The sequence below is a fragment of the Danio rerio genome, chromosome 4 (assembly GCF_052040795.2).
Source record: "Danio rerio strain M-AB ecotype USA chromosome 4, GRCz13ab, whole genome shotgun sequence".
In the NCBI taxonomy this organism is placed as follows: Eukaryota; Metazoa; Chordata; class Actinopteri; order Cypriniformes; family Danionidae; genus Danio; species Danio rerio.
The window spans coordinates 76,476,268-76,497,500 of NC_141024.2; the positions used below are offsets into that span (position 1 = coordinate 76,476,268).

The 21,233-nt window shown below is 41.9% G+C and overlaps 3 protein-coding genes across 5 annotated transcripts in view; 2 read left to right on the plus strand and 1 right to left on the minus strand.

Moving 5' to 3' along the window:
* The window catches only part of LOC148682569 (uncharacterized), a 1,090,975-nt gene that overhangs the window by 546,063 nt on the left and 523,679 nt on the right, over positions 1–21,233 (minus strand). The window lies entirely within an intron of this gene.
* LOC110439382 (uncharacterized) lies at positions 7,810–15,756 on the plus strand. Of its 2 annotated transcripts, XM_087250541.1 has the most exons (3): positions 7,810–7,902; positions 9,906–10,035; positions 13,310–15,756. In XM_087250541.1, the coding sequence occupies exons 1-3, from the start codon at positions 7,843–7,845 to the stop codon at positions 13,960–13,962; spliced, it is 843 nt and encodes a 280-aa protein (XP_087106667.1). In that variant the 5' UTR covers positions 7,810–7,842; the 3' UTR covers positions 13,963–15,756. The 2 variants fall into 2 exon arrangements, with proteins under 2 accessions (XP_087106667.1, XP_087106668.1); XM_087250542.1 differs by lacking the exon at positions 7,810–7,902 and having other exon boundaries at positions 9,975–10,211; positions 13,276–15,756.
* On the plus strand, positions 15,298–20,760 carry zgc:194336. Its single transcript, NM_001130658.1, is given in 3 exon segments — positions 15,298–16,108; positions 16,502–16,631; positions 19,274–20,760. Coding segments are annotated over 2 exon segments (1,491 nt in total). The 5' UTR covers positions 15,298–16,108; positions 16,502–16,546; the 3' UTR covers positions 20,680–20,760.

Below are 21,233 nucleotides of genomic sequence, written 5' to 3' on the forward strand. Positions count from 1 at the left end.
GAGAGGCAGTGAGGGTCCTTTATATTTGTGACGCGCTGGTGGCTTTAGACAGAGACACTGAGCCCAAGATGTTATATGGAAAGACTTTATGTAACTTGAAGCATGAAAAAACAATACAGCAATTTGTGTCTTTGAATACCTTGTATGGTGCCGATTATTGCGTTGGTGTGATGATTGTTGCGTGTGCCGTTGTGATACAGTTTTGCGTTGCTTGGTTTGCGCTGCTGTTTGCGTGGCTGTTTGCGTTGCTGTTTGCGTTGCTGTTTGCGGTCAACAAAAAATACGGCTACCCCACTCTCCTTCTCTCCTCCTCACCTGTGTGATTGTGCACGCGCTTTATGTTCGAGCAGGTGCCAATTATGCCCACGTGACCAAAACATAAAACGTCACTGTGAAACCCAAACCAATCAGTATACAAATAAACATTATAATTAAATGAAAAGTAATATGGCTCCTATACACCAGCCCCTAATTATTAGATCACCACATAATAATTATCCAAAATTACAGATAGGAGACATAAATCAAACACACAAAAGTTCAACTGTAAAGTCCAACAGTAAAATGTCCATACTTTTCTTCTTTGTCTCCTAATGGCAAAATCCACAAAAAAGCAAAAAAATAATCCACAAAAGGCATTATCAAAAAAAAAAGAAAATAATTTAACTGTAGTTCATATTTAATCAAACTCAGCCTCCTGCAGCAAGCAGACCTTGGTAATAGGTCTTTCCAAACAGCTGGTTTTTGTTTTAATCCGTACTTGACGGACAAATCCTCTTCGGTCTGGGAAGGTTTGGATCACTCGACCTGTTGGCCAAGAATTTCTAGGAGCTGTGCTGTCCATAATGATCACAAGATCTCCCACAACGAGGTTCCTCTTAACTCCAATCCATCTCTGACGCTCCTGTAGCTGAGGTAAGTATTCCTTAACCCATCTCTTCCAGAATAGATCGGACATGTATTGTACCTGTTTCCACCTCCTAAGTACATACATGTCTGTCGGTTGGAACAACCCTGGGGGTAATGATGGTGAAGTCTTTAACTGCAACAAGTGGTTTGGAGTTAGTGCTTCCAGGTCATTTGGATCCATGGAAGCCTTGGTGATTGGACGGCTGTTGATGATGGCTTCAATCTCACAGAGCACTGTGTGAAGACCTTCTTCATCCAGGTTTTGCACCTTAAACATTGAATTAAGGACTTTACGCACTGATCTTATTAACCTCTCCCATGATCCTCCATGATGAGAGCCAGCCGGTGGGTTAAAACTCCATCTGATTCCCTTCTGCAGCAAAAGATCATTGATCTGCCCCTGGTTCCACTGTTTAATGGCAGCTTTCAACTCACGTTCTGCACCTACAAAATTAGTTCCATTATCTGAACGGATCTCTCGCACCTGTCCCCTTCTGGAAATGAAATGCCTGAGTGCATTAATGAATGAGTCCGTATCCAATGATGGAGCAACCTCAAGGTGTACAGCTCTGATGGCAAGACAGGTAAATATAACCCCATACCGCTTTACCATGCTCCTTCGGCTCTTAACCTCAAAAGGTCCAAAATAGTCCACTCCCACTCGAGTAAATGGTGGTTCATCTGGGACTATTCTTTCGTGTGGCAAGTCTGCCATTTGCTGGTAAACTGGCAGAGCATTTAGACGGCGACAGACGATGCATTTGGACAGTACTTTCCTTATGGCTACACTGACACCAGTTATCCAGTACTTCTCCCTCAATTTGGACAGCATATGGTTCCGTCCACCATGCCCCACTTCCTGATGGATATGTCTCAGCAAGAGTTCTGAAATGTGAAGATCTTTTGTTAATATTATAGGGTGTTTAACTTCCACAGGCATAGCCAACCTACAGAGACGACCACCAACTCTCAGGATTCCATCTTGCAGCTGTGGACAGAGTTTATGGAGGTGACTGGATATTTTAATATGTTGCCCTTTCTCCAGACTGGCTAGCTCTTCAGGAAATCTCTGTCCCTGACAGAATTTAATGATGGCAAGCTCAGCCCGGTCCAAGTCCTCCACTGTAAGTTTACTGCTTGTCCTTTTAAAATAATCAATCTCCTCTGCCACGGAGGAGCTCTGCTGTGCATTGTTGCCAGACTGTACAACGGTCTGATGAAAGTGCCTTGTTTCCTTTAAACAAGACATGAGCCAGTCCTTGATCCTCAAGAACCATGCTACAGATTTCTTAAGGCGTGTCCAGGAAGAAAAATACTTGATCAGGTAAGTGACTGGATCTTCTTTGAGTTGTGTAACGTTTGTTGCAGCAACATTTTTGACCTCGGGGTCTTCAGATGAAAGGTAGTTGACGTCCTCCTTGTTTACAGGCCACTCACTCTCCGGATGTAAAAGAAAGTGAGGCCCTGACACCCATGTAGTGTTTTGAATAAACACATCCACCTTAACACCTCTAGATGCCATATCAGCTGGATTGCTTGCAGTGTCCACATACCTCCACTGCTCAGGACTGGAAACTTTCAGGATTTGAGAGACCCGATTAGAAACGAAAACTTTGAATCGTGAGGTTTCATTTCGGATGTATTTGAGCACAGATGTACTGTCCGTCCAAAACACAGAATCCAAAAGATCCATATGCATCTCCTTCCTCCAAAGAATGTCCATGCGACTGGCCATGGTAGCAGCAATAAGCTCCATTCTAGGGATGGTTACGGATTTTAACGGAGCCACTCTTGCCTTCCCCATGATGAAAGCACTGTGCATTACTGAATGCTGGTTCTTCAGCAACAGGTAAGAAACTGTTCCATACCCATCCTGACTGGCATCACTGAAATGGTGTAACTGGGCTGTAACAACATCTCCAAAGCATGATGGTTTCACACATCGGTCCACCTTAAACACATCCAACAAATGCAGCTGCTGCAGCCATTTCAGCCAATCCTTTGACAGGGACTCCGGCACAGTGTCATCCCAGCCAATTTCTCTCCTGCACAAATCTCTCAGAATTTTCTTTGCTGTTAAAATGACAGGGCTTAGCATTCCCAGAGGGTCATAAATTGAACTGATAGTAGAGAGAATTCCTCTTCTGGTGAGTGGTCTATCCTTTAGTACAATCTTGAACTTAAAACAGTCTGATTTTATGCACCATTCCAAACCCAGCACTCTCTCCACAGGTAATGAATCCAACTCCATGTTTAACCCTTCCATGCCTCTTGCTCTGTGACTTTCAGGGATAGCTTCCAATACACCGGGCCTGTTGGTTATCCATTTTGTGAGGGAAAACCCACCCCTGGCACACAGAGAAACCAGCTCCTGGTAAAGTGACACTGCTTCCTTCTCTGTAACAACTGACACAAGGCAGTCATCTACATAAAAAGAGTTCATTAATTTGTCTACTGCATTCTCACTGTAGTGACATCCATAATCCTCTGCACACCTTCTGAGGGCATAATTGGCACAACTAGGTGATGATGCTGCCCCAAACAAATGCACCTTCATACGGTATTCAACAGGTTGTTGTTCCACATCTCCATTAGGCCACCAAAGAAACCTAAGCAGGTCTGAGTAATCCGAAGAGACCCGTACCTGGTAAAACATGGATTCAACATCAGCCATGATTACTACTGGTTCCTTTCTAAAACGAGTCATGACTCCTATCAAAGAACTCGTAAGATCTGGGCCCTGTAAGAGCTGAGCATTCAACGATGTTCCTTGATAACTCGCTGCACAGTCAAACACAACTCTCATCTTTCCCTTGGTGGGATGAAACACTCCATGGTGTGGTATATACCATACCTTTCCATCACTGCGGTCTAGTTCCTCTACAGGCACCTTCTCAGCATAATCTTTAAGAAGCAGATCATTCATAAAGTTGTTATATTCAGCATGAAATAATGAATCTTTCTGAAACCTCCTTTTCAGATGATGCAAACGCTGTTCGACAATGTTCTTGTTTTTTGGCATGCTGACGTCAATGCTCCTTAATGGTAATGCAACTTGGTAGTGCCCATTCACATGTTTTACTGAATTACTCACTAGTTCTAGGAATTTTTGATCTTCTCTTGACATACCAGCATAATCATCGAGACGGTTTTCAGGGAAGTCAGTTTTAAACTGTTGGTGCCAAATCTCATCCAGATTTACAGCTGACACTCTATTAACCATTACCAGGGGCTGTTTCCAGTTAACCCTTTCTCCACTGTCTCCCATCAGTGGTCCATTAACAGTCCAGCCCAACATGGTTCTAATGGCATATGGTCCATCATTTACACTGCATACCACTTGTAATGGTTCCAGTGCTTTAGGGACATTGGTTCCTATCAGGAGTTCTATTTCAGAATCGATCTGAGGTAAATGAATGTGTTTTAAGTAAGACCATCTTTTAATATCCCTATTAGTTGGAATATTTCCTCGGTGCACTGGCATGGACTCTTGTGTATAAACTTTTGGCAGCTCAAGAAAACGATCTCCTTCCAGAGCTGCAACCTCCAAACCAGATATAATGTTGCTACTCACAACCTTCTCCTGCCCCATGGTTCGTAGAAGAATACGCCCCTTCCTTCCTGTAAGGTGAAGCTTGTGCATCAAGTTCTCTGTACAAAACACTGCAGTGCTCCCTTGGTCCAAAAATGCATAGGTATTAATAATTTTGCTTCCTTTATTAGATTTTACCTGAACCGGTACTATGGGTAGCTTGCAGTCCTCATCTCCAGCCCCTGTAAGACCACTTGACACCAGCATGTTGTCAACAGGCACCACTGTGTTCCTCTCAGTCTGCTCAGTAACATGTGCAGGTTCCCTATGAAGTACTGTAGGATGCTTAAGGTTACACTTTGAACAGGAAATCCTTTTACGGCAATTTTTACTGATGTGTCCTCCTGTACACAAACAGCCAAAACATATACCATTTTCCCTCAAGAAGCCTATCTTCTTCTCGTGTACCATCTTCCCCAGCTGTACACACATATCTAGGGTGTGTCCTCCTCCACAGCACATACACACTTTCTTATCTGTTGTTATAATTTCCTTCCTTTTCTTTTCAGACTGACATTTACTTTCCACAGTGCCCACACTGGTCGCAAAGCTGATTCCTTTGTTTCCTGATCGATATTGTGACTTAAGTTTGTTCATTCCTTTATTTCCACTTACTGATGTAGTGTCTTGTATGTTACCAAACACCGGATCTGTGAGTATTTTCACTTGCTTCTCAATGAAATCAGCAATGTCTTTGAACTTAACTCTCTGGTTATTTCTTTCCTGCAGCTCACAAACCTGGCTCCTCCATCGATCTCTGAGTTTATATGGAAGTTTTTTAATAATACACAACATATTAGAAGGCATGTCTAAGTCATGAAGATACTGCACATCCTCCATTGCATTACAACAGCCTCTGAGAAAGAAACTGAAATCCTGCAGAGCCTTCACATCCTCGGTTTTAATTGGAGACCATAAAAGGGCTTTGTCCATATAAGCAGAGGCCACTTTCTGTTCGTCCTCAAACTGTTCCTTCAACAAAGTTTTTGCTTTCAAATATCCTCGATCTGGATTCATATAATGACAGCTCCCCACAAGTGCTTTAGCATGGCCCCTTGTATATTGCTCCAAGAAATACAAACGGTCACAGTTGTCATTTATATTTTTCTCAATACCATTCTCAAAAGCTCTAATAAAAGAGTGGTATTTCAGTGGGTCACCATCAAATATGGGTATTTCTCTTTTTGGTAAAGCTGAAAGCCCCTGTTGCTGCATCAACAGTGTTGTTACCTCATTCTGTTTCTTCATGAGACCAAGAACACAATTTTTGGTTTCCGAATCCATGAAAATATCTGTATTGAAATTATGTGGTCCTTGTGAATCTTGCATGTCGAAAGAATTCAGGTGTTTTTGCGAAAATGGTGGGTCAATGATGTTTGATGGAGTTATATTGTCCAACACTGGAGTAAGCTTGACTTTGGGTTTAGCTCCTAAATATCTCTCCTTATTTGAATCTGATGGAATAAATTCACCTGCATCAACATTGAGTGGTTGTTTAGACTGTTTTGCCACATAAGAGTTCATCCCATCTGAAACATTTGATGTCAGTATCACGCTTGTTGTTGTACTGTGTGTTTTGAGAATCTCAAGTTTTGCCTGTTCTCCTGCAATTTCAGCATCCAGTTGCAATCTTTCTTTCCTTTTACGCAACTTTTCCTCCTCTTCTTCCAGTGCATGTCTTTCTTCTAATAATTTTTTCTTCATGGCTAAAGCAGCCAACTCAGCTTGGGCTTTTAAACGTGCAGATGAGGTTGAAGAATGTTTTGACAGTGATGATTTGTTACAGCTTATGTTTGAGACACTATCACATGGATTAATTTCATCCTCATTTTCAACTTCATTTGATTTTGCAGAAATCACATTTTCGTTCATTTCTGTTGCATTCTGTGAAACACCCTGGGTTTGCTCAGTTTCACTGATCCATTGCTCAGTTTGGTTTTGAAACACACTGCTGTAATTCATTATGCTTAAAAACCATTCCTTTTGTTTAAGAAATTCATCCTCAGGAAGTAATGGCATAAGTTCATCATGTGCATTAACAGCACTCTCACACATTGTGTTTAAAGTCATTAAACATTGCTTTATTTGAAGGATGTTTGCCTTTTGTTTCATATATTCTTTCATTTTTGGTATCAACCCTTTGATTTTATCAACAGCACGTTTACGTTCACATTGCAATCTCTCAATTTTATTCAGCAAGGCCTTTTGAGTGAGTTTGCTTTCCCTTTTCTTTCCCATCTCTTCAACCGAGCACGGGGTACCACCAGTTTGACTCATAGTGACTCTTTTGATTCAGTGTTCAGTGAATCACAACATCCAAACACAATGCAACGTTTGAACACGCTCAAACGATTCGATTCAATTCAACAGCAGTTCATTTTCCTTCCAAACAACATCACGGCATCACACAAACAAGCCGCAAAGTGCAGACTTCCTACAGACACCAAAGTAAGTCGCGCGACCTCGCGCATCCGATTTGCATTCCAAACAACTTTAACATGCACCAATGCCAACCAGATTCCTCATCCACACATATATCCACAGATAAACTTATCTGTCCTATGAAAACGAACACATGACGTGGCCCATTTGGTTTGCAATCGCATCACTTACTTGGCGTCTTCCTGATTCGTCTGTGCGCTGATTTTGCGAGCGATGATTTTCCTGATAAGATGCCGTTTTTTGTTGACAAAATATTGCGACTTCCTGATGCCTCCTATAAGTCGCTCGAGAGGCAGTGAGGGTCCTTTATATTTGTGACGCGCTGGTGGCTTTAGACAGAGACACTGAGCCCAAGATGTTATATGGAAAGACTTTATGTAACTTGAAGCATGAAAAAACAATACAGCAATTTGTGTCTTTGAATACCTTGTATGGTGCCGATTATTGCGTTGGTGTGATGATTGTTGCGTGTGCCGTTGTGATACAGTTTTGCGTTGCTTGGTTTGCGCTGCTGTTTGCGTGGCTGTTTGCGTTGCTGTTTGCGGTCAACAAAAAATACGGCTACCCCACTCTCCTTCTCTCCTCCTCACCTGTGTGATTGTGCACGCGCTTTATGTTCGAGCAGGTGCCAATTATGCCCACGTGACCAAAACATAAAACGTCACTGTGAAACCCAAACCAATCAGTATACAAATAAACATTATAATTAAATGAAAAGTAATATGGCTCCTATAACAAGTTTATTTCAAAATGATTAATAAAACATGAAGTCTTTATAAGAGCGTTATTGAATCATATTAATTAATAATTCATAAAAGAATAGTTTGATTTATATGATATAAAACATCTAATATGATGTCTATGGTGCTGCTGGGCTTCAGGACTTTTACTTTGTTTTGATGAGTGACGTCACCGTTGTGCGCCGCGCTCCCGCAGCCGCTGTTGTGATTCTGCTGAAGGTTCGTGTTTAACATGTTTAATTAACGCCACACATTTATTCCATTTTATAAGTTTGCAGACGAATCTGTGAGTAAAACTCGAGCTCATATTGGTGACAAAACCGGCGCGACTCATTTCATTTTTCTCCCTGAATTGTAAATAAGTTTATCGTAAATATAAACAAGATCATTCATAACTAGATTCTTAAAGTTTGAGAACAAACTTTGAGGCTGGCTTGTGAAAGCCTGATGGTAATAGTTTATTTAGTTTAAACAGTTTTAAAAAGTATGAAAAGATAGATAGATAGATAGATAGATAGATAGATAGATAGATAGATAGATAGATAGATAGATAGATAGATAGATAGATAGATAGATGGATGCATGGATGGTGTGCTAGCATAAGTCAAACAAGTCAACCCCCGCTTCTCTACGATGTTCTGATACTAAGATAAAGCTGCTGTTATATCGTTGCTAGGTTAGTCTGTTTTGTTGCTATGGAGTGGATTGACAGCTTAGACTGAGGATGTATCAAATCTTCTTGCCAGTATGAACAGTTAAAAGCAACACCCATGTCTCTATCACACTGCAGCATGACTATATCAATCTGAACCTCTATAATGGCAGTCTATGGGACCGTTGCTAGGGTGCCGTATCTGGTTGTTAGGGGTGTGGCTAGAAAGTTAAAAGCTCATCAGTTATTGGTAGTTTGGTAGTCTGAGTTAAATGAGCCCAGTTAGAAGTCTGTGCGACAGTCTGATGTAGAGTTATGAGCTCACAAAGTTTGACCCCATGTAAAGTCAATGAGAGTCTTTTGCAGTGGAAGTCTATGGGACAGTTTCTAGGGTCCCAAAAGTGGTTGCTAGGGTGTGGCCAGAAAGTAAAAAGCTCATCAGTTATTGGCAGTTAGGTAGTCTGAGTTAAATGAGCTCAGTTAGAAGCCTGTAGGACAGACTGATGCAGAGTTATGAGGTCACAAAGTTTGGTCCAATGTTAAGTCAATGGGATTTTTCAGAAGGTCCCGGGACGTTTTTCGGAAAACCAAAAGTCGGATCAGTCGGAAAAGATATAGCAACCCGAGTCAGACCAGTTTGGAGGTCTGGTGTGAGTTTGGTGGTCATAGCTTGAAAGCTCTAGGAGGAGATAGAGTTTAATTTTTAGTCTCAGAAGAAAAATAGGATAACAATAGTCTGGCTTGCTACACAAGCCAGCCTAATAATAATGACGGAGAGACGGAGATTTGAGGATCTCCAGAGCAGCACAGCTCACTGAAAACACACAGCCTGTGCTCTTACTGAATACATTCTGCCATATTAGAGATTAATCTCTTATTCACGAGTCTTTTATACAGAGAATCTCCTCAAGGGTTTGCTTAATTATGTGTTCAATAATGACCAAACACGTTTATAAAAGTTCACAGTGTTGCTGGAGATGAAATAACATCCTGTAAATATTTCCAATAGGTTGGATATATACATTATTAATTAATAATCACTCATATTTTACCATATCACTCTGCTTAACCGTCTGTCTCGCGTGTCCGCCATGTTTGTAGTTTGTTTACACTTTTGTTTGTAGTTCTAATCAGATCCTGTTGTGTAGGTGGACTCTCGCTGTTATGAAGCAGAGTATCAGTAATGACCCTTAATGATATTACTAATTTAATAAAACTAATAATGATAATAATACAGGTTAATATAATGGAAGTGATTTGGCACACTGTAAACCCCATTAAATGAAGAGAACTCAAACCAACTGAGTACTGTAAACCCAATAAATTAAGTTAACTCAAACTATTTGAGGAAAGCGATTGCTACAAACCATTTCAGGTAAAAAAAAGATTTTAATTCTATTAATTTAATTCTCATTTGCATTCATTCATGTGTAGTTCTCTTGTCCGATCAATTGATGTAGATCCGCCTCCAGTGTCCACTAACTAATACGCTAGAGAAGTGATTGAGACACAGTCAGAGGTTTAGTGTTGATTTCTTCTTGTTTGTGTTGATTCTTCTCCTCTTAAACAGACAGAGAAACTCCTGCTGAAGCGACTGAGCTCCACTATTATAAAGATGGCCTTTATTAAAGAGGAGAGTGAAGACCTGAAGATTGAAGACACATTCACAGTCAAACATGAAGATGCTGAGCAGATAACAGGTTGGTGTTCATTCTCAAAGATCAGCTCAGTCATTTTTATCCTCATTCAGATAATGAAGGGTGTTGTTGGAGAATGTCATCACAGTGACGTCATCTTACAAACACTGATGAATCCTTCAGATGGACAGGAGAAGATCCTGCTTACAACTGAAGAGTGTTGAAGGGATATAGTCTACGTAAAATTTACAATTCACTCACTATTTACTCTCCCTCAAGTGTTTTCAAACCTTTACGTTATTAATCAATTCATTCGAATGTGACGTCATCGCTACAGATCGCTACATCGTAAACAGATTTCGGGTGAACAGTTCGCGCAGCGCCGCGTTTGGTTTGAGTTGAATATGAATCACTTGAAAGAGATTTTGTCTGAAAAAGGTATGCCTGTACACACATCTTAACAATCCGACCATGCGTGATCATCATAGCGATAAGCAGATGACCAATGCCAGAAACTTCAATTTAATATAATTTATTTAACCACTAACTTTGTGATTTTGCGTGTTTTTAACATTGCGATATAGGTCTTCAATTTAATACTTAATGATCTTAAAAAGGTCTTTAAAAGTCTTAAATTGGACATTATGATATCTGCAGAAACCCTGTGGTTGCTCTACCAAGGAGGCTAAAGACCATGGGCACTAGCGTCGTCACTAGAGCACCTTTAGAGGTCAGAGGAGTGAGGTTTACCTGCACAGCACTCACTAGCTGGCCTACATTCCCACTAAAGAATTGTGGTTGAACATGTCAGCCGACTGAATCAAGAACTTCACTCTGTGTCTGATAGGATGTTCCTCTGCACACCTGCAGGGGGCAGTACCTGTGTTGGCATTCCTCAAAGAGAAACTGAAACTAGCGCAGAACACATGCAAACTATAAAGAGCTGCGTTACGTATGGTTTTACTGCACTTACCACTGTCCTTAAAGGGATTTGCTCATGCAGATATGTCTGATAGTCCATACCAATTGCTAATAAATTTTATAAATATGAAGAACTTACAGCCAGCTTCATTATGCTTCCTCTTGACTTATGATGTTTGCTTGGTTTGGTCACTTCTAGGGCTGGGTATTGTTCCAAAATTATGGATACCGATATCCTGAATTCGATACCGGTTCCGAACGATACTTTTTTCGATACTTTTATTTCAAGAAATATATTTTTTAACAAGATTAAATAACTCATAATCTCCGAGAAACTTTGGTTTTATTTTTTCAGGATGTTTGGGACACTTTTCACAGCAGGCTTATCTCTAAGACCAATAAACAAAGGAACAAAATGAGCAAAGTGTAGTTCACACAATATATTAGTGCAAACAGTTCAAGCCGTTTTAAGTCCATCAATTTTGAGTATTTGTGAGGCTTACTGCTGATTGAAGGTTTAGTTCACCCAAAAATTTAAATTCTGTCACTAATTATCTTCAAATGCAGATATTTGGGATTTAATCCAAGAGCTTTCTGATCCTCCCATAGATAAATCAATGAATAAAGTAATTTTTGTTTACTTTGCACACAGGAGTATTCTCGCAGCTTCATATAATTATGATTGAACACTTATATCACATGGACTCATTTTGACTGTGTTTTGGTTCCTTTCTGGGCATTGAAAAATGCACATCCAGTAAATCTAATCTTTCTCCAGCGTAGAAAAAGGCAGCAAACCTTTAACAATACAATGTGTAAAGGCCCTGTGGCATTCGCCTTTCAGCAGGAGCAGAGACTATTACATTAATGTGAAGAAAACATGAAACCTAACTGTTAATGCAGCCAAGGATAAGGACATTTACATAAGATGAGTTTAATGTGATGTAAACTTCATCATTTACTGTTAACCTTAAAGCACTTTAGTATCAACTCAGCTGGGTATTTAAAGCCATCGAAACAGTGCATAACGTTACACAGCCTACGTTAGATCCTAAAAAAGGGTTAATAAATTTACCCTGCACAAACCCTGTTTACACTGTCAGGTCTTGATGCACAATTCTCATTTGTTGTAACATGTAAATGGAAAAGCAAAAAAATCTGATATAGGCAACAAATCGCAATTGCAAATGAGCATCAAAAGTGGCGGATCTGTTCGGCGAGTTTTGCCATCTTTGCCACACTAGCCACTGCGAAATATGCAAAGTGTTGTTTAAGCAGAGAATGGTTCAGTCCTGATTTACCCCCACGCAGTTTATGTAATGGTATGGCCCTGAATCCTGATGTGTGTGCGCACTGGTATTAGAATAAAGTTGCTCTGTGTAGCCCGCAGTGCCCGTGTTATTAGCGACAAAAAGCAAAAGTTACAACACGAACTTCGCCTAACTTTAAGGTGATTTTGAAGCGGAGGAGGTGGAAAAGGGCCGTCAGCTTGCGCTTATGTCTGTTTACCTTTCGGAGCCCCAGCCATCGCGCTTTAAACCTCATCAATCACGGAGGACGTCGCTTGTGGTGGGCATGTTGTTGTGATGACTGCGCCGGCGTGATCTTCTTGCAGTCAAACAATGCAAACATGCTTTAAAGTGTAGTGTACGCATTACAGCCTCACATTTGACAAGCTATGAGCGAGTGGGCGTAACCGCTGTAAACGTTTGATTTTTAAAACAGCCTCGCTGCAGCCAATCACCCGCATTTAACCCGGGCACGTTGACAAGATTATACCCTTGGGTATCGAAATGTGGTACCGAACGAAAATTATTTTTTCGATACTCGATAGTATCGAGACGATTCGGTCGGTGCTTAAAAAGTATCGAACTCGATACCCAGCCCTAGTCACTTCAGTGTTTATATTTGTGTATCTGATCAGCTATTCAGAGCGCTCGCTCTCACTTACGGCTGATGCTAAGGCTAATTTATACTTCTACATCAAGTAAATGATTTTAAGTCTTTTCGTCATACACACTAAAACATCTGAAAGCAATATGGCTCAAACTGGGATTAAAGGAGGCATGTGAAAAACATCAAACAAAATACCCAGACAGACGCTCACCGTCAACTTGGTGCCGGCGCGCCAAGAGAGGCGATAGAGCAGTCAGGGCGGCGTCCACGGTGCGTCTTCCATCGCCATCTTTCCAACCTCCCCCTTGGTATTCCCTTTTCGTATTAAAGGAGGCATAACATCCAGTTTGAGGGTGGCATTCTCGTCATTTGCCTAGAGCACCAGTTGTGCTTGCTCCTGCCCTTGTCCTGACCTTTATGGCATTAACAAGACATAAATAGCAGATTTGTTTAAGTCTTTCTCTATGTTTTAACTTTAACTTTTAGCTTAACTTTGTGTAACTTTGTGTTTTTGTCCTAGAGCTAAAAGAGGAGAGTGAAGATCTCAATGAAACACCAGTTAAAAACCACCAATTTCCAAATCAAGACGAATCTTTAAGAGTCTCTAAGACTGAACACACAGCCTCACAAGAAAGACCTCAAAAGACTGTATTAAAGCCTCAGTTGATCTGCCAGATATGCGGGAGAGGCTTTGAGAAACCAGGTCTTCTGAAAGTGCACATGCGGACGCACACCGGAGAGAAGCCCTACATCTGCCAGGAGTGCGGGAAACTCTTCAACGAGCACGGGAACCTGAGAGCGCACCTGATGATCCACAGCGGAGAGAGGCCTTTCTGCTGCCAGCAGTGCGAGAAGAGTTTCATCACTAAAGCCCACCTGAAGGTGCACATGAGCGTCCACACCGGGGAGAAGCCCTACACCTGTCCTGAGTGCGGGAGGAGCTTCACACAGCACAGCAGCCTGACAACACACTCCAGGATTCACACCGGAGAGAAGCCCTTCAGCTGCAAACTGTGTCCCAAGAGGTTCACCACCAACCCCAACCTGGCCTACCACATGAACAAACACACCGGAGACAAGCCCTTCAGCTGCGATCAGTGCGGGAAGAGCTTCAGCAACAGAACCTGCCGCACCAGACACCTGAGGATACACTCTAGAGAAGCACACACCTGAGGATACACTCCAGAGAGAGACACACCTGAGGATACACTCCCAAGAGAGACACACCTGAGGATACACTCCAGAGAGAGACACACCTGAGGATACACTCCAGAAAGGGATACACTCCAGAGAGAGACACACCTGAGGAGACACTCCAGAGAGGGATACACCTGAGGATACACTCCGGAGAGAGACACACCTGAGGATACACTCCAAAGAGACACACACCTGAGGATACACTCCAGAGAGGGATACACCTGAGGATACACTCCAGAGAGAGACACACCTGAGGATACACTCCAAAGAGAGACACACCTGAGGATACACTCCAGAGAGGGACACACCTGAGGATACACTCCAGAGAGACACACCTGAGGATACACTCCAGAGAGAGACACACCTGAGGATACACTCCAGAGAGAGACACACCTGAGGATACACTCCAGAGAGAGACACACCTGAGGATACACTCCAGAGAGAGACACACCTGAGGATACACTCCAGAGAGAGAAACACCTGAGGATACACTCCAGAGAGACACACCTGAGGAGACACTCCAGAGGGACACACACCTGAGGATACACTCCAGAGAGAGACACACCTGAGGAGACACTCCAGAGGGACACACACCTGAGGATACACTCCAGAGAGAGACACACCTGAGGAGACACTCCAGAGGGACACACACCTGAGGATACACTCCAGATTAGACACACCTGAGGATACACTCCAGAGAGAGACACCTGCAGATAATCTTGTCCATCTTTAAAAGTCTCTGTAGTGGTGTTGACAATACGAACACTGATGTCACCTTAACAGAAACCCCGCCTCTGCTCTTATTTGATTTGACAATGACAAAGACACGACTGTTGTAGCACTCAGAGTTGACTTCTTCAACTGCAGGTGTACAGAGCACAGTGGCAAAACATGAGGCACAGCAGAAGGATATAAGCCTCTCAATGCTAAAAGCTCATTCGCTGTAATCAAGGCTTTACTCAGTAGTGGAAGGGGTGGGGCTACTAGTTAAGGGGCGGAGCTATCAGCAGCTGAGGTTTAATTATTTACTTGCACTCACCGGCCACTGTAAAAGGTACACCTGTCCAACTGCTTGTCAAAACAAATTTCTAATCAGCCAATCACAGGGCAGCAGCTCACTGCATTTAGGCATGTAGACATGGTCAAGAGGATCTGCTGCAGTTCAGAGCGAGCATCAGAATGGGGAGGAAAGGGGATTTAAGAGACTTTGAACGTGGCATGGTTGTTGCTGCCAGACGGGCTGCTCTGAGTATTTCAGAAATTGCTGATCTACTGGGATTTTCAACAACACATTGTTTATATATACAGTAATGTCTGTGCTCAATGAAAAGGGTTTCAAATATCAGTTTCAGTTTCAAATGTTCTCAGTGTTGCTTTAAGTCACAGAGCAAATGGAGACTCGATGGGTAAAGCAAACGATATTTACCCTAAAGGTGAAACCTGGAAATAGGCCTTTTCATTTTTGGTTAATTATTTTAGGGTCATTTTGACCGTGTGTGTGTGTGTGTGTGTGTGTGTGTGTGTGTGTGTGTGTGTTTGTTGTAAGGTGTGTCTTATTTATTTACTTATTTTACATTAAAAAATGGTGGCTGTGCTCAAATGTTGCATAACTGAAAAACATTCTTTAGAAATCTAATGTTCATTGACCCCCTTCTGTAATATATTTTAATATTCTACATATTTGAAAATATATTTATTTTTGCTAGTCATGTTTTATAACTATTTTAATAATATTTGTATCACTGGTGTATAAAGTAACTTACCAATAAACCACAACAAAAAGCTTTTTTTATTATTTCACGCACTATGGAGTGCAGTTTTATATATTTGGAGATAATAAAATGCCCCCCTGCTTTAAAATTTTGGTGTAAACTGTATGTTTAATGAATGTTTTAATTGTTTGATGTTTTCTGCACACCAATGGGCGACATATGTATCAACACATATACATATATATGTCAATAACTAAGTATTTCCTTCAATTCCTCCTCATGTTTGTCAAGTGCGCAGTTTTATTATTGCTTTAGCGACTGTGATTTCAGCGAGAGATGAGGACTTTTATTTTGATGTGGTGACCTGACGTCATTCGGTCGCGTGGAGTTCCAGTGGTGGACTGATGAAGGTTTGTGTTTTTATTAATATTTAAAGTTTTCCTTTAACGCAACACTTGTCAGACACTGTCATATATTCAAAAACAATCTTGTATAACGTGAAGAAGACAGCACAGCCACTGTTATCTAACATTAACAACCGCTATATTTGTGTTCGCTTCAGTTATCGTCAGTCAGTTTGCTGTAAACAAGGACCGAAAGCACACACGAGCCTGTCAGGACAGCGCTAATTAACCCTTCTGATAATGTTTACATCCTAATCTGTTAGGAGTGTTTACGTTTGTTTTATCCAATGAGTTAATCTGTGACTCCCTAACTAGTGCGCTAGAGAAGTGATTGAGACACAGACAGAGGTTTAGTGTTGATTTCTTCTTGTTTGTGTTGATTCTTCTCCTCTTAAACAGACAGAGAAACTCCTGCTGAAGCGACTGAGCTCCACTATTATAAAGATGGCCTTTATTAAAGAGGAGACTGAAGACCTGAAGATTGAAGACACATTCACAGTCAAACATGAAGATGCTGAGCAGATAACAGGTTGGTGTTCAGTCAGGAATTAAACAACAGCTTTAACAGTAGCTTCGCTTGTTTACAGAAAAACACTGTTATTTTACTGACATTTCCTAGATTATTACGATCAAATCCGTTCAGTAAAGTTACACACTAAGAGTTTTACAGAGAAACACTGTTATTTTAAAGACTTTTCCTAAATTATTATGATCAAACACCATCAATACAGTGACTGCACTAAAACTTCAAGAGAAATCAATGTTATTTAAAAGAATTTTCCCTAAATCATTACGATTTAACACCTTTAATAACATGCCAAGACATGCTCTTGGTCATAATTTAAGAGAATAACGAGATACAACAGATTACAATTCTCACAACTTTAAAATGACATGTTATTAAATGGTATTTCTGTACAACGTGTAGCGGTTTAACCTGTATGGAATTATTCTGTTATAGGGGACGCTGACAAAGGAAAACAGATCCAAATGCAGGTTTATTGCACAGAGATATTTAGGCAAGCAATAGTCAACACAGGGACAAACAGAAGTATGCAGGGAATCCAGAGTCATGGTCAAATAACAGGCAAATGGTCAGTGCCAGCAGCAAACCATTAACAAAGCAAGGCAAAATAAGAGAAACGCGTCATAATGTTCACGGTAACAGTATAACAAGACTTGGCAATTGGCGTCTGTGCTGCTTTTAAAGTCCATGTAATCAGTTCATAACCATCCTCCGACTGTGTGTGTGTGCGCACGCGCAATCAGCAGAATGCGAAACAGGTGCATGTGAGGATTTGATGGTAATAATCTATGAAAGTCTGTAAAATAACAGTGTTTTTCTGTAAACATTTGAATGAAAATATCTGTAGATTTATTATTTTTTTGCACTTTATTTCAACACAGAAATTTTACCTTAATTTTATGGTTTTTGTTTGGCAGCCGTAGCTGCAGTCATTTCACCTTTTTGTATGATTTCTATTTATGCTTGTTTTTTTTTACAGAGCCAGTAATCACAATTTATTACTTTTATATTTAAAGTAATTTTAAATGTACTTAAAAAAACAGGAAAAAACACTGTAAAACTGTAAAATTGTCATCAATTATATAGTATATAAAATAACAGTCGAGCTGTTAGTTTACAGATATTGTTTGTAATTTGAATATAATTTAAAATAACAGAGAAAATACTGTATAAATAAAACTGTAATTTCCCTGTATAAAAACACAAATGTCAGTAATTTGTCTTTAATGATAAAGTACCTATAATGAAAGTCAAACTGCTAATTTAGGGAGACTGTTTGTCATTTTACGAAGTTTTGAATATAATTTGAAATGACAAAAAATTACTGTAAACAAATTTGAGATATTTTCTGTCAAATTAGTATTTTTTTACAGTGTAGAAGAATGAATGTAGCGGGAAACCATGCTGTTTAAAAGTTCTCTGTAGTTCTCTTGACAACACACACACTGCTGCTCTGGGATGAGCCGCGTGCAAAACACTTGCGGCTGTTAGTAAACCATTCAAAAGATCCCCCTCTTAACGCAAAAAGCATGTTCGATTGCCCCTTATGCAGCCAAACTAAAAATATATAAAATAATATTTTTAATCGTCTAACTGATACCATTAATCGGTTACATACACACCCTTTCGGTTAACGGTTAATCGATTATTATGAGCCTCCCTAGTTGTGATAAAATCATCTCAAAGAATGTCGTCTTTAAAATGGCAAAACTGAGCTATTAACACTTAATGTCAGTTGTCATAAGCATGTATAATCTCCATCCTGATATTTCCTGTTTCATGACAGTCTTATGAACACCTCCTTCATGCAGTATTGTAGTTTATCACAATATACTACTCGATCATTCTACTGTAATCTGTGAAATATTGCAAAATGTAAACGGAGAGTTGTTTTATAATATTGCTGAACGATGTATAAAGCAGACATTCAGCCGAAACTGTCAATGAAGCGGACAACAAAGACTCAAATACAGTTCAAACTTGCTTAATGCATCGTAAATGATTTAGAAATGAGTAAAAGTGCACAGTTTAAACAGTAGATTGCATTTATGCACTATTTTTAAGTAAACACTGCATAGTTTTGGTTGTTTTTTTGGCAGAAACATGAGCCAAAGTCTGTGCACAGACTGTAAACTTGCCCTGTGGCAGGTCTCAATAAGTCCCTTGTGAAAGTCCATAATGTCCACCATATTTGACAAACTCAGAGCTTTGTTGTGATTTAAAGGGCTAGATCACCCAAGAAAATCGCTTGCGTGTTCACTCTTGTGTTGAGCAATAGGCCAGGCCTGTTACAATAATTAATATATGGGCTTATCACACAACATGGACATGACCTCAAGCCTTTTTTTGCGATGAAATATATATCGCCCATACATAAAAACCCATTCTAGCAATATAATATTCTACAAACATTATCAGACACACTGTGAACATTTCCTGAATCTGTTCAACATCATTTGGGAAATATTCACTGGAGGACTTCAACTGTCTTAGAAGACGCATATATAAATGCATCATTATTGTACATGCTGCATTGGTATTTTGTATATGGCATTTCGAATATAATATTGCCACTCATATTCTCTCATACTCTGTCTTCACTGTGATCCCTCTTGCAGTGTGTCATTAAACTCTTTTCACTGTAGACCCGCTGAAAGAGGAGAGTCAAGACCTCGGTGACTTCACGAATGAGGAGAGATGCACGCCGACTGCCGAGAAAACACCTGAGAAAGCCGACCCCAGCAGCTCTGTCAGCTGCCGGCAGTGTGGGAGACGCTTGGGTGGACAGCAGAGCCTTCAAGCACACCTGAAGACCCACAGCGGAGAGAAGCCGTTCAGCTGTGACCACTGCGGGAAGAGCTTCAGCAAGAAAATAAACCTGAAGGTGCACATCCGGATCCACACCGGAGAGAAACCCTACACCTGCGATCAGTGCGGGAAGAGCTTCAGGTGTCGAGACGCGCTGACCTGCCACCGGAGGATCCACTCGGAGCGCTGTGTGAAGTGTGCGCAGTGTGGGAAGAGCTTCCCGGACGGCACCTGCATGAGGAATCACCTGCTGGTCCACTCCGGAGAGAAACCCTTCAGGTGCAGATGTGGGAAGAGTTTCCGGTTCAGCAGGAACCTGAAGACTCACATGCGGATCCACAGCGGGGAGCGGCTGTTCGTCTGCTGCGTCTGCGGGAAGAGCTTCTGCCATAAAGCAGGGCTGAAGAACCACTCGAGGATCCACAGCGGGGAGCGGCCGTTCAGCTGTGCTGAGTGCGGGAAGAGCTTCGCTTATAAAGCCACTCTGAGCGCGCACGAGAGCGCGGCGCACCGCGGAGAGAGCCCTCACGCCTGCCGCCACTGCGGGAAGAGCTTCAGCCAGAAGGGCAATCTGAAGACACACATGCGGATCCACAGCGGAGAGATGCCCTATGAGTGTGTGCAGTGCGGGAAGAGCTTCAGGCGAAAGGAGACGCTGAACACACACGCACACACCCACACCGGAGACAGTCCGCACACGTGCAAACTCTGCGGGAAGAGCTTCTCTCGGAAGGGCAATCTGAAGACGCACATGCGGATCCACAGCGGGGAGAGACCCTTCATCTGTGCACACTGCGGACAGAGCTTCAGCCGCAAGGAGACGCTCAACTACCACATGAAGACCCACTCGAGCGAGGACCGCTTCATCTGCCAGCACTGCGGGAAGACTTTCCCTGATAAAGAGCAGCAGAAGAGGCATAAAGCAGCTCACGCCGGAGATCTGCCGCCTTCAGACCTCAGCGGTCAGACTTCAGAGAAGGCGTTCGTCTGCCAGCAGTGCGGGAAGAGCTTCACAGTTAAAGGAAACCTGCGGACGCACATGAGAGTCCACACCGGGGAGAAACCCTTCATCTGTCCTCACTGCGGGAAGAGCTTCACGGTCAAGGCAAACCTCCAGACGCACATGAGGGTCCACACCGGGGAGAAGCCCTACAGCTGTCGGCAGTGCGGGAGGAGTTTCGCCTACCACAGAGACATGAAGCGACACTCGCAGACACACTCACCCGAGAAAACTGAGGTCTGAGGAGCGTGTAGGTGATCAAGATCTGTAGGTATCCTCATATATACCAGTGTCACCCTTGTGTTTCACTTGTGCCCACACTGCAGTTACAGTCTTAATGTGTGAACTAACGAATGTTGATAGCCAACACCTCGCAGATCACATCCAATATGCTAAACATCGCAGATCAGTCGCCGACTACACCGCACATGGGGTCAGATGTAGTGATGAGCTAGTAGGTCATGATCTAATTGGCCGATGTGTTCAGGAGCTCAACAGAAATGTCTGTGATTGGCCAGAATGGCTGACCCTGCGTTTAGACGAGAGCATGTTAAAGCCGCGTCTATCAGATGAACCGTGCAGATATATGAGCGATCGATCAGCTGACGATGCTCTGTTCAAACGCTGTGCGAGACAGAGCTGTCGGGGGATTGAGTACTTGTCAGATCGTGTGGTGTGTGACGCCCCCTTGTGGATCATTTATGTTGTGTTGCTTTAAAGACACAACATCAAGTCGCTCCAGTTCCAGCCAAGGACTATCCTGTTGCAAAACTCGACGGTAAGTCCTACACGAGGGC